Consider the following 14,176-nt stretch of genomic DNA (forward strand, 5'->3'; position numbering starts at 1 on the left):
GACTTGAGGCGGTCCAGAGGAGGGCGATGAAAATGATAGGAAGCTTGCACCAGAAGACGTATGAAGAGAGACTGGAAGCCCTGAATATGTATACCCTAGAGGAAAGAAGGGACAGGGGAGATATGATTCAGACATTCAAATACTTGAAGGGTATTAACGTAGAACAAAATCTTTTCCAGAGAAAGGAAAATGGTAAAACCAGAGGACATAATTTGAGGTTGAGGGGTGGTAGATTCAAAGGCAATGTTATGGAGAGTGTGGTGGATGCCTGGAATGGCTACCGAGAGAGGTGGTGGAGAGTAAAACTGTGACTGAGTTCAAAGAAGCCTGGGATGAACACAGAGGATCTAGAATCAGAAAATAATATTAAAAATTGAATTAAGGCCAGTACTGGGCAGACTTGCACGGTCTGTGTCTGTATATGGCCGTTTGGTGGAGGATGGGCTAGGGAGGGCTTCAATGGCTGGGAGGGTATAGATGGGCTGGAGTAGGTTTTAACGGAGATTTCGGCAATTGGAACTCAAGCACAGTACCGTGTAAAGTTTTGGATTCTTGCCCAGAAATAGCTAAGAAGAAAAAATTTAAATTGAATCAGGTTGGGCAGACTGGATGGACCATTTGGGTCTTTATCTGCCATCATCTACTATGTTACTATGTAATCATGTAAACAGCTCCCTAAATTGTAATTTTCCTGGAAATGTCCAGTTATTTTCTTTTGTAATCCGCCTAGAACTGAAAGGTACTGGCAGAATAGAAGTCACTAATGTAATGTAATGTAAAAAAGCACTTCAGTCCCCCAAAGTAACCCGTTCAACTCTGTAACTCTTCTGGAAATGTCCAGATAACCTCTTATGTAATTCGCCTTGAACCGCAAGGTAATGGCGGAATAAAAGTCACTAATGTAATGTAAAAAATCAGTTTCTTTCCTGAGCTTCCTGTGTGGCTAGGAGGTTTCTCAGTTCTGTTTCTGTGTTTCTTCTGCTCATTAGGATTCCCAGTTGAGTGAAATTTATCCACATAAGGTTTCTGCATCACTCCGTTTCCCTAAGCAACTGGCTGGAGTGACTGAGGCATGTCAGATCTGCTAGTCCCTTCTCTCTCTTTAACCCTTCCCTGGTCAGGGAGCAAGGTTTAAGGTTTAAAGCAGACTTTCTCAGGGTGCTTAAGAAAGGAAGAATAGGGTGGCAAAGCAGATTCTGGCATTACTTCTGCCCTGTCCCCTGCCTCCTGCACTACAGCTCTATTCCTTGTCCTAGGAAGGGGAACAGGTTGAGTCATTACTGGGCTGGCTGCACAGGTTCTAGCCATCACAGGGGCTTTCTTGTGACAATACTTAGAACTTATTTCAGACATATAAATACTCAGTTTTTGGGCTCAACAAATCATATTTTCCCAGCTATCTCACAGGTGTCACACCTCTCCCTAGGTGCCACATTTGTCTTGAAATTTCCGGCAAAATGCTGTGTTGCTTATGGTGGTAAAAACTGACCTTTTTTTTTAGCCTAACAACTGATGGAATTTATTGTGGCTAGAGAATGTGGGGGTGTCATAACTGGTTCTACTGCCCCTCTAATGGATTAATGTGAACTGGCTGCTGGCTGTTTCTTCTCTTGCTGTCTCCATTGAATAATATCTATTTTTGATTTCTTAAAAAAAAAAAAAAAATTTCTTACCTTGGCTTTATATTTTTTGGGGATTAAATAAATGTTAAGTTTTCTATGATTGGAGGGTTCCCCTACTTTGTATGTTACCTGCATTTTTTGTGAATCTATACTCAAGTATCTTGATTACGCTTGTTTGGTTTATGAAAAAATTGATAAATAATAATAATAAAAATCAAAGCAGGCGAGACTCGCAGAAGGAAGGCCCCAGCGCTGGTGGCCTGTCTTAATCACTGTCATCGAGTTGCCAAAGAGGGCTGCAGGAAAAGAAAGAGGGTGTAGGTTGAAGGGAGAGGATCAGATGCAGGACTTTTGGGGGGAGGGGGAAAAAGAGAGAGACAGGAAAGATGTCATACGGGCTGGGGAAGGGTGGGTAGAAAAATGCTGGCTATAAAGTGTGGGAAAAAGGGAAGAGAAGGGGAATGGGTGGAAGGGAGAATGCCAGATTCAGGACTCCCTGGGGAGTGGGAGGGAGAGAGAGAGAGAGGAAGGAAAGATGCCATGCCACAGGGAAGGGAGAGAGAGGAGGGAAATATGTCATACTGGCCTGAGGAGAGGAGGGAGGGTGGAAAGATACTGGGTACAGGAAGCGGAAACATGGGAAGGGAATGTTAAGCTGAAAATAGAGACAAATAGTGACACAGAGAAGGGGCAATAGGGATACAGAAGGAAAATGCTGAAAGGGAGGTAGATAGAAACACAGAGGGAGTAATGATGAAAGGGGGTTGGATGGGTTTACAGAGGGAGGCAATGCTGAGAGAGGCTAGATAGGCACACAGAGGGGGGATAATACTGAAATGGAGGGTTGCTAGAGATAAAGATGGGGCAATGCTAAAAAGGGGAAGAGGCGATAGGGACACAGAGAGGGAGCAATAATGAATGGGGTAGTGCTGAAAAAGGGAGGGAGATAAGGACATTGAGAAGGTAGATGGTGAACATGGGGGAGGATAAGGACAGGGACAAATGAAGATTCTGGAAAAAAGGTAAACTATGGACATAGGTGAGAAGGGCACACAGAAGAGTGAGTGGAATGATGATACCAATGGACACAGAAGGAAAATGCTGGATCAAGGAGAGATGGGGGTTCAGGCTGGATGGAATGGGGAGAAAGAGGGCCAACTCATAAAGAAGGGGTTCAGAAAAAGGGCAGACACTGGAAGGAATGAGTGAAGAGAAGGTGAGGAAAGCAAAAACCCAGAGACAACAAAATTAGATAAAATGATTTGGGGGTTATTTTCAAGGATCAAGTTCAAGTTTCAAGTTTTATTAAAAATTTGATATACCACCTTATCAATTTATTTCCAGGTGGTTATACATTTTAAAATAGGGTAAAAACAAATAATACAAATTAACATAACTTTAACAAAAAACATACTCCTCAAAACAATAACATACTAGACTAGACAAACAAGTACGAGTGGGAAAAAAAGGGTAGAACTACAATGGTTAAAGGAAAGTAAGATATAAAGGTATAAACACAAGGAAGGGGTTAAAAACAAATAAGTCCAATACAAGAGGACTCATAAAAAATAAAGGAATTTTTAAAATCCTTAAAAGGACATTTATACTTGAAAGGCATCTTTAAAAAAGAATGTCTTAAGAAAAGATTTAAATTTCTCAAGATTAGTTATCTCTCTTAAAGCATTTGGTGCCGAATTCCAGAGCGTTGGGGCAACTACTGAAAAGATAGTGTTTCTTCTAGTGTTGATATGATTCAGAGTTGGAATTGTTAATAAATTTTGCTCCGAAAAACGAAGAAAACGCAATGTAGTATGCGGTATCAAAAATTTATTAATTAATTCTGGCTGTCCAGTGTTTCTTGTTTTTAAAGTCAATAATAGAGTTTTATAAATCACACAGTGATGGATGGGCTTTTATCAGAAGAGGAGTTACGTGGTCATATTTTTTGGCCTTGTAAAGTAGTATTATAGTTGTGTTAATAAACATTTATAATTTGAAAATGAAAATAAGGTGACTTTTTATTGGACTTATTTTAATACATTTTTGATTAGCTTTAAGAAACCAAAATACCCATTCTCAGGTCAGGAAAGGATACTATAACAACAGTATATGGTACAGACCTGAGGAAGATTTTGGCCTCTGAAAGCTAATAGAAAAATGTATTAGTCCAACAACATGGTAACTTATTTGCCATTTTTGTTTTATTTCTATGTGGTGGTGATTGGTATTTGTCAGTCTTTCCAAATTTACATCTGAACAGTACTTTGCACTTTATATTTTGCACAGTACTAGGGGACATGAATCACTGTTTCTGTGATGCTGCATTGTGTGCAGAATCTAGCTTCTTAGGGTGCAGTTTCATTGCTGTCTACATATTCTGTTTTTAGTTTGCAGTTATTTATTCTATACTGGGTGAGAGAATATCTGTGTGTGTGAAAAAAAGAGATGCTTTGCTGTTGGCACTGACTGTGCAGGTTCAATCTGCACTAATCTGACTTGTTTAGTTTTACAATGGGATTGGTGAGGGGATGAGGTGGGTAAAGAGACAACAAAATAAACCTGCCAGCTAATTTTAAAGTTATATCATAGAAAGCGAATCAAATCATATCAAATCGAAAAATCAATTGGCAAAATCGAATCAAAAAAACTTTTTCCTGAATCAGACAGCTCTAGTACTCACAAACCATGTGCTGGGAAAGTGATGCTGCAGCCTGCTTCAGCTCCTTTAAAGTATAGCTGGAACTGGAGGGATTCTCTGCATCAAGCCACCGGTCGGCTGCCACACCGAGATCTGTGGACTGCCAGTTGAACCTTAGTCGAACTGATCCTTGACCCCTCCCCAAAACTGTGACACATAATGCAGAAAAAAAGGGGAGGTAAAGTTGCAGCAGATACCCTTAACACCCCGAAAGAACGCTATTGATGTCTAACAGCCTGCACTCAAGCTTCTGACCAAGTCAAGGAAGCAAGCAAGTGATGAGGGCCCGGAAACCTGAGCTCCAAAAATCTTCAGAAGGCTGGCTTGTACAGGTCTCTGAAGGATACACCTGACAGCTACATACTGAAACGTCTGCTCCTCTCCAAGCAGGCAAAGCAGTTTCTTTAAGCTAAACAAAAATATCCGCGAACAAGCTGAAAACCAAAAAGACACCGCAAAACAAAGAAATAAATGGAGCAGATCAGAGATACCTTCATGCTCACTTGCAGAAGGAAGAACTGAAGGGGGCAGTAGAGACCATGGAGGAATTGAAAGATGTGATTGACATTTTCTGAAGTATGTTTGCAAGCACAGATGGAAAACCTATGGTTCAGCATGAAATAAATAAATAATTTGCTTAATAAATTATATCACATTCATATCATTAGACAAACCCCACTCATCAGACTTTACAAAACCACACTTAAAATTCTAGTCCTGCTACAAAGAAATCAGATTTCTGTGTTAACTTTTCTTCTAGATCAGGTTCCACCATCTCACTTCTAGGCATAGGTTACTGATATCAATTAAAAGCTTGGACAAAAGTATGTTTTAAGCAATTTCCTGAACTGTAAAACATTTTTACAGAATCATATTGCTCTGGGTATCTCATTCCGTAAAACTGGACCTGCAAATGAAAAACAGGATTTTCTAGTATTGGCATATTTCACTTCGTTCCTTTTTTGTATATCTAATAACATGCAATTTTCCGATCTTAACGTTCTACCCGGTCTATATATTATCAAACATTTTCTCAAATAGTCAGATATAGTTTTGTAAATCCTTTCTTGAATTATTTTTCAAAATTTTAAATTGTATTCGAAATATAATTGGGATCCAATGCAGTTTCTTTAAAACTGGAGTAATGTGTTGAAAGCGGATTTGCCCATCACAACCCGAGTTGCTAAGTTCTGCACAATCTATAGTGCCTTCAATCGGACAGAAGGAAGCCCTAGATAGATTTCTCTTTCTTTATGCACTATCCCCCCCTTTTATGAAGCCACGTTAGGCTTTTTTATCACTGGCCATGGTGGTATTAGCTCCGACGCTCATACAATTCCTATGAACATCGAAGCTAATACCGCCATGGCCGGCGATTTTTTTTTTTTTAAACCCTAATGCAGCTTTGTAAAAGGGGGAGTTATATGATGAGTATGTATGTTTTTTGTACTCTGGCTTGGAAAAGGGCAGAATATAAATAAACCTTAACTATATCTAATATCAAGAGAATATTAACCAGAAGGAAATCTTCAAGATACATAGACAATATTAATAACACAGCTGATATTCCTTTCAGAAACAAGATTTTACTGAGGTTAATTTTAAAAAACATATTTCAAAGATTTTATTTCATTAGATACTATGAATGCTTTATCAAATAATATTTTCCTAGATAATGAAATTACACCTTCCCATATCGATGAGCTAGCAATAAATACTATTGTATTTTCATAAACATGAAAAGCAACCCTTTACCTGGTATTCATATTGAACAAAGATAAATTTAGGTGCAGATGATCCATGCGAAGTGCCAGTCATCATGAAGGAAGCCAGAGCAGAATAACAACCTTTAGAAAGGTCAACAGTTGCTTTGGAGGGGGCACATACTGCAGATCCAATCACCTTGGAGGGAGAAAAGATGGCAGAGTCCTTTATCTTGGAGGGATGGGAGACTCCTGAAAACATTGCTTTGGAGGGGACAGAGAAAACAGAGCCTTTTGTCTTGGAAAGAGCAGAAACTGCGGAGTCTATCTTCCTGGAGGGGACGGAGACTTTCACAGTGGAAAACTGAGAGGTAACGCAGCTAGTTACTTTAGAGGAACAGACACTCACCTCAGTGGAAGCCATAGAAGAAGAGGGAGCAAAATAGGGGGCAGGAACAATGGTAACTGCTTTAGAGGAGGCCAGAGAAGTATAAGCCGCCCTAGATGAACCCAAAGTAGAGTTCATTTCTTGTGAAAGAGCAGTAGCAGAAGTTACTTGGGGTGCTGAGAAAGATGCTTTGGAAGTAACTGTGGGAATAGTTTTCAGCATGCCAGGTGATTTTATGGGACTGGAAAGTGGCCATGTAGCAGGAGATGGGCAAGGCATTGACCAAGGAGCTTGAGATGAGCAGGGAATTGGCCAAGGAGTTTGAGATGTGCAAGGCATCGACCAAGGAGCCTGAGAGGAACACGGAACTGGCCAGGGACTTTGGGATGAGCAGGGAACCCACCAGCACCGGTGAGCAGAACTGTTCACCAGCCAAGAGGGTGGGTAAGAATTTGCCATCTGCCAGGAGGCTGGACCTGTATTTGACACTATACAGGGGACGATACAAGAGCTATGCATTGCCCAAGAAGATTGGGGGCAATTAGGAGACAAAGAAGAATTAGGTGCTGATATGGTTGGTAAGGAAGAACTGAGTGGCAAAGAAAAATTAGACACTGTTTTGGCAGATACAGAAGGACTGATAGGTAGGACAGAATTTGCTATTGTGCAGGAAGTTGTTGCTTTACAGTGGACCGTGTTGGGTGTAGACATTGTTCCAGTCTGCAAGTCAGATAAAGCCATTACGGAAACATTTGGGTCTGAATTAACAAATGTCGTCAGATTTGGGATAAAATCAACAATTGTCAAGTCAGTTGTGTTAGAGTCTGGCAACACAGAAAAATCTGGAGAGGTGTTAGACACCACTTTTTCTTCAATATTTTTTCCAAAAATAACTTGATGGTCTAGGGAAGGTAAAGCTCCAATAGTTGAAGATATCGCTTCTCTTGCAACTCGTATAAGGCGAACTTTGATGTTTTTCCCATGAATTTGTTTTCCATCCATTTCCTCTACAGCCATCTCAGCCTGCCTGGCTGTTTTGAAAGTAAGAAAGGCAAAACTGTAAAAATAAACAGACAATTAATAAATACTATGAGAATAACTCTAGATTAAAGCATTTGTCAAATATGGTACTCTATACATCTTTTGGAAATAAACATGGTACACTATAAAATATTTTTTACATTCAACTCTGAAAATTTTTGATAGTTATTTTCAAATCATGTTCACCTCATATTTCTCTTCCAGACTCTCGAAAGAAATTACTTGACATAAGAACATAAGAATTGCCGCTGCTGGGTCCATCGTGCCCACCAGTCCGCTCTACGGCAGCCCCTAGGTCAAAGACCAGTGCCCTAAGACCAGCCCTACCTGCGTATGTTCCAGTTCAGCAGGAACTTGTTTAACTTTGTCTTGAATCCCTGGAGGGTGTTTTCCCCTATAACAGCATTCCAGTTTTCCACCACTCTCTGGGAGAAGAAATTCCTTACTTTTGTACAGAATCTATCCCCTTTTAACTTTAGAAAGTGCCCTCTCGTTCTCACTACAGGATGTCTAGGGAGGTACTTGGAGAGACCTCCCAGGAAAGGGACTTGGGAGTTCTGATCGACAAGTCGATGAAGCTGTCCACACAATGTGCGGCGTCAGCGAAAAGGGCGAACAGAATGCTAGGAATGATTAAGAAGGGGATCATGAACAGGTCATCATGCCGCTGTACCGGGCCATGGTGTGCCCTCACCTGGAGAACTGCGTCCAGCACTGGTCACCGTACATAAAGAAGGACAGAGAAGGGTCCAGAGAAGAGCAACTAAGATAGTTAAGGGGTTGGAGGAGTTGCCGTACGGTGACAGATTAGAGAAACTGGGCCTCTTCTCCCTAGAACAGAGGAGATTGAGAGGGGACATGATCGAAACATTCAAGATACTGAAGGGGATAGACTTAGTAGATAAGGACAGCTTGTTCACCCTCTCCAAGGTAGGGAGAACAAGAGGGCACTCTTTAAAGTTGAAAGGGGATAGATTCCGTACAAACGTAAGGAAGTTCTTCTTCACCCAGAGAGTAGTGGAAAACTGGAATGCTCTCCCAGAGGCTATCGTAGGGGAAAACAATCTCCAGGGATTCAAGACAAAGTTAGACAAGTTCCTACTAAACAAAGTCGTACACTAGTAAGGCTAGTCTCAGTTAGGGCACTGGTCTTTGACCAAAAGGGCCGCCACATGAGCTGACTGCTGGGCACAATGGAACACTGGTCTGACCCAACAGGGGCATCTCTTATGTTCTTATGAGAGGGTGAACAACCTGTCTTTATCTACTAAGTTTCATTCCCTTCATTATCTTGAATGTTTGGATCATGTCCCCTTCTCAGCCTCCTCTTTTCAAGGGGGAAGAGGCCTAGTTTCTCTAACCTCTCGCAGTATGGCAACTTCTCCAGCCCCTTAACCATTTTAATCGCTCTTCTCTGAACCCTTTCAAGATCCCCTTCTTAATCATTCCTACCATTCTGTTCATCCTTTCGCCACAACTGCACATTGTGCGGACGGCTTCATCGACTTGTCGGCCAGTACTCCCAAGTCCCTTTCCTGGGGGGTCTCTCCGAGTACCGCACCAGACATCCTGTATTCGTGTATAAGATTTTTGTTACCAATATGCATCACCTTACACTTATCCACGTTAAATCTCATTTGCCATGTCGCAGCCCATTTATCAAGCATGTTTATGTCCCGTTGCAGATCTTTGCAATCCTTCTGTGTCTTCACTACTCTGAATAGCTTCGTATCGTCTGCAAATTTAATCACCTCGCTTGTCGTATGAATGTCCAGATCGTTTATAAATATGTTGAAGAACACGGGTTCAAGCACCGAACCCTGCGGCACCCCACTGGTGACGTTCTTCCAGTCCGAGTATTGTCCATTTACCCCACTCTCTGTTTCCTATCCGCTAGCCAGTTTTTAATCCACATAGTTCACCCTCTATTCCATGGCTCTCAATTTTTCAAAGTAGTCGTTCATGCGGAACCTTGTCGAACGCCTTCTGAAAATCCAGATATACAATGTCGACCAGGTCACCCTTGTCTATCTGACTGTTTACCCCCTTGAAGAAGTGCAGCAAGTTCATTAAGCAAGATCATCCTTTGCTGAAGCCGTGCTGACTGGTCCTCATCAGTTTGTGTCCGTCAAGGTGATCAATGATGCGGTCTTTTATCAGCACCTCTACCATCTTTCCCAGTACAGAAGTCAGACTCACCAGTTTGTAGTTTCCCGGATCTCCCCTCGAACCTTTTTTGAAGATTTGCATAACATTCGCTACCTTCCAGTCTTTCAGAACCCTTCCTGATCTGATCGACAGATTGGCTATTAGTTGAAGCAATTCATCTATAGTCCCTTTCAGTTCTATAATGACCCTCGGATGGATGCCATCCGGTCCCGGGGATTTGTCACTCTTAAGCCTATCAATTTGCCTGCATACTTCTTCTAGACTGATTGTCAACCCTGCCACTTTCCCGTCTTCGCCTCCAGTGTATAGCCTTTCGGGTTCCGGTATGTTGTGTATGTCCTCTTAGATAAATACAGACGCAAAAAATGTGTTCAGTTTATCAGCGATGGCTTCGTCCTCCCTTAGCACTCCCTTTATTTCATGGTTATCCAACGGTACCACCGCTTCCTTTGCGGGTCATTCCCCTTAATGTATCGAAAGAATGGCTTGAAGTTTTTTGCTTCCTTGGCTATTTTTTCCTTGTAGTCTCTTTTGGCCCCTTTTACCGCTTTATGGCACTTGCGTTGATGCTGATTGTGCTTTTTCCAGTTTTCATCCGTTTTTCACCTTTTCCATTCCTTAAATGAAGTCTTCTTGTCTTTGATTACTTCCTTCACCGCTACAGTGAGCCATGCCGGTTCTTTGTTCTCTTGGCTCCCTTGTTGATACGCGGTATATATAGATTTTGCGCCTCGGTGACTGTGTACTTAAAAAGGGACCATGCCTGCTCTAGTGTTTTTACAGTGCTTATCCTCTTCTTGATCTTTTTCCCCACCATGAGTCTCATCCCTTCGTAATTCCCTTTTCGGAAGTTCAGTGCCGTGGCCGTCGTTCTGGATCGATGTATAGCCCTTGCATCTATGTCGAAGGGGATCATATTGTGATCACTGGTTCCCAGTGTCCTCTCTACTTCTACATCTTGCGTCTGTCCTCGTAGTCCATTTAGAATTAAGGCCAGAATTGCATTTCCTCTCGTGTTTTCCTTGACAAGTTGTTCCAGGAAGCAATTGCCTACAGCATTCAGGAACTTGGTCTCCCTACATAAGAACATAAGAACATAAGCAATGCCTCTGCCGGGTCAGACCCGAGGTCCATCGTGCCCAGCAGTCCGCTCACGCGGCGGCCCAACAGGTCCAGGACCTGTGCAGTAATCCTCTATCTATACCCCTCTATCCCCTTTTCCAACAGGAAATTGTCCAATCCTTTCTTAAACCCCAGTACCGTACTCTGCCCTATTACGTCCTCTGGAAGCGCATTCCAGGTATCCACCACCCGCTGAGTAAAGAAAAACTTCCTAGCATTTGTTTTGAATCTATCCCCTTCCAATTTTTCCGAATGCCCTCTTGTTCTTTTATGTTTTGAAAATTTGAAGAATCTATCTCTCTCTACTTTCTCTATGCCCTTCGTGATCTTGTAGGTTTCTATCATGTCTCCTCTGAGTCTCCGCTTTTCCAGGGAGAAGAGCTCCAGCCTCTCCAATCTTTCAGTGTATGAAAGGTTTTCCATGCCCTTAATCATTCTTGTCGCTCTCCTCTGGACCCTCTCAAGTATTGCCATATCCTTCTTAAGGTACGGTGACCAATACTGAACACAGTACTCCAGGTGCGGGCGCACCATTGCCCGATACAATGGCAGGATGACTTCTTTTGTTCTGGTCGTAATACCATTTTTAATAATACCCAACATTCTGTTTGCCTTCTTCGCGGCTGCTGCGCATTGCGCCGTTGACTTCATTGTTGTATCCACCAGTACACCCAAATCTCTTTCAAGGTTACTTTCCTCTAATACTAATCCCCCTATTTGGTAGCTGAACATCGGGTTTTTTCTCCCTATATGCATGACTTTGCATTTCCCTACATTGAATTTCATCTGCCATTTATTCGCCCACTCCTCCAGTTTGTTTAGGTCCCTTTGTAGGTCCTCACACTCTTCCGTAGTTCTAACCCTTCTACAGAGTTTAGTGTCGTCCGCAAATTTTATAACTTCACAATTCGTCCCCGTTTCCAGGTCATTTATAAATATATTGAACAGCAGCGGTCCAAGTACAGACCCCTGCGGAACTCCGCTCGTGACTTTCCTCCAGCCCGAGTAGTGACCCTTCACTCCAACCCTCTGTCTCCTGCCTGCCAACCAGTGTTTGATCCATCTGTGTACGTCCCCTTCCACCCCGTGGTTCCACAGCTTCCTAAGTAGCCGCTCATGGGGTACCTTGTCAAAGGCCTTTTGGAAGTCAAGGTAAATGATGTCTACAGGTTCCCCTTTGTCCAACTGGCTGTTTACCCCCTCAAAGAAGTGCAGTAAGTTTGTTTGGCACGATCTTCCCTTGCAGAAGCCATGTTGGCTCGCTTTCATCAGCCCATTTTTTTCGATGTGCTCACAGATGCTGTCCTTTATCAGTGCTTCCACCATCTTGCCCGGAACCGATGTCAAACTTACCGGCCTATAGTTTCCCGGGTCTCCTCTTGACCCCTTTTTAAAGATAGGTGTAACATTTGCTATCTTCCAGTCCTCCGGAATCTCTCCAGTTTTCAAGGATAGGTTGCAAACTCGTTGGAGTATTCCCGCTATCTCATTTCTTAATTCTTTTAGTACCCTAGGGTGGATTCCGTCCGGCCTGGGGATTTGTCGCTTTTCAATCTATCTATCTGTTGGAGGACCTCCTCATGGCTCACCTCTATTGCTGACAGTTTTTCTTCTTGGTCACAATGGAAGATCACGTCAGGTTCCGGTACACTGGATGTGTCCTCGCTTGTGAAGACTGACGAGAAGAATTTGTTTAACCTGTCGGCTACCTCTTTTTGCTCCTTTATCACTCCCTTTTTGTCTCCATCATCCAACGGTCCTACTTCCTCCCTCGCTGGTTTCTTCCCCTTAACATATCTGAAGAATGATTTGAAGTTTTTTGCCTCCCTGGCCAGTCTCTCTTCGTATTCTCTTTTCGCTCTCCTAACCACTTGATGACATTCTCTTTGGCGTTTCCTGTGTTTATTCCAGTTTTCCCCAGTTTGGTCCTTTTTCCATTTCCGGAATGATTTTTTCTTGTCTCCTATCGCTTTCTTCACCTCATTGTTTATCCATGCAGGGTCTTTTGTTCGGTTTTTTTTGCACCCTTTTCTAAATCTGGGGATGTACATATGTTGTGCTTCTTGCACTGTGCCCTTGAATAGAGACCAGGCTTGCTCTACAGTTTCTGTTTTCCTTGAGCTGTTTCTAAGTTTTTTTCTTACCATTGCTCTCATAGCATCATAGTTCCCTTTCTTGAAGTTGAACGTTGTCACTGTGGTTCTCTTCCCTTTTGCTGTACTTACTCCTAATTTGTACTGGATCATGTTGTGATCGCTGTTTCCTAGTGGTCCTACTACTTCCACTTCTTTTTCAGGTCCCCCTATTCCGTTGAGGATTAGGTCAAGAGTGGCATATCCTCTTGTTGGTTCCTTGACAAGCTGATCCATAAAGCAGTCCCTCACAGCCTCTAAGAATTCTGTTTCCCTCGCACAGTTTGAGTTTCCAATATTCCAGTTTATTCCGGGGTAGTTAAAATCTCCCATTACTGTCACATTCCTGTTGTTGCCTTCCCGCCTCAATTCTGCTGCCAGATCTTTGTCGTTTGCTTCCGTTTGTCCAGGTGGACGATAGTATAGACCCAATCTTATGTCAAGGCCACTTTTTCCTGGTAATTTTACCCATAATGACTCCAGTCCTTCCGCCTTTGGTTCTATATCCACCCCGGACGAGGGAATGGAGTCTTTTACCACAGCCAGAGGTTCCTAGATTCCAGTCTATTCCCGGATAGTTGAAATCACCCATGATAACTGTGTTGCCTCCCTTGCAGTTGCATTTGATCTCATCTATCATTTCTTCATCCATTTCTTTGGGCTGCCCTTGAGGTCGATAGTAGATGCCGATCTTCATTTCCAATCCATTGACTCCTGGAATTTTGACCCATAGAGACTCTAACTTATTCATATTTTCAGGCGTTCCAGTATTCTGCCTTCCAGGAGTCTAACTTGTTTCTTCAGGCCCTTCAGTTCCTTGCATCGAGTGCATATATAAGACCACCTCCCAGAGGGGAGGTAGTCATACATATGGTAAATGGTGCAGAAAACAGGGTAGCTCAATATCCTGCTTCTGTCTGTTGCTTCCATTGCTGTCCACTTGCTGGTCTGCTGTCTGAAATGGTTTCTCCCTGCTTGTTTGTTGCTTGTGTATCCTCTTTGTCTGCTGTGGTTGCCTTCTGCTCTGTTTGCTTGTGTGTCCTCTGTGTCTGCTGTGGTTGCCTTCTGCATCTGCTGCGGTTGCCCTCTGCTCTGTTTGCTTGTGTGTCCTCTGTGTCTGCTGCAATTGTCCTCTACTCTGGTTGCTTGTGTGTCCTCTGTGGCTGCTACGGTTTCCCTCTGCTCTGTTTGCTTATGTGTCCTCTATGTCTGCTACTATTGGTCAAAAACATGCTCTATCCAATTGGAAGTCCTTTCATATGTTCAACATTCACTTTTGCTGTTCTGTATTACACTACTAC

At 42.7% G+C, this 14,176-nt stretch overlaps 1 protein-coding gene across 3 annotated transcripts in view; it reads right to left on the reverse strand.

Moving 5' to 3' along the window:
• The window catches only part of LOC117361527, a 672,067-nt gene that overhangs the window by 300,836 nt on the left and 357,055 nt on the right, over nt 1-14,176 (reverse strand). For all 3 annotated transcript variants that reach the window (XM_033946990.1, XM_033946988.1, XM_033946989.1), the window contains exon 7: nt 6,076-7,468. In XM_033946990.1, the coding sequence (XP_033802881.1) occupies nt 6,076-7,468 (1,393 nt within the window). The remainder of the gene's footprint in view (nt 1-6,075; nt 7,469-14,176) is intronic.

Source organism: Geotrypetes seraphini, chromosome 5 (genome assembly GCF_902459505.1).
Source record: "Geotrypetes seraphini chromosome 5, aGeoSer1.1, whole genome shotgun sequence".
Taxonomy (NCBI): Eukaryota; Metazoa; Chordata; class Amphibia; order Gymnophiona; family Dermophiidae; genus Geotrypetes; species Geotrypetes seraphini.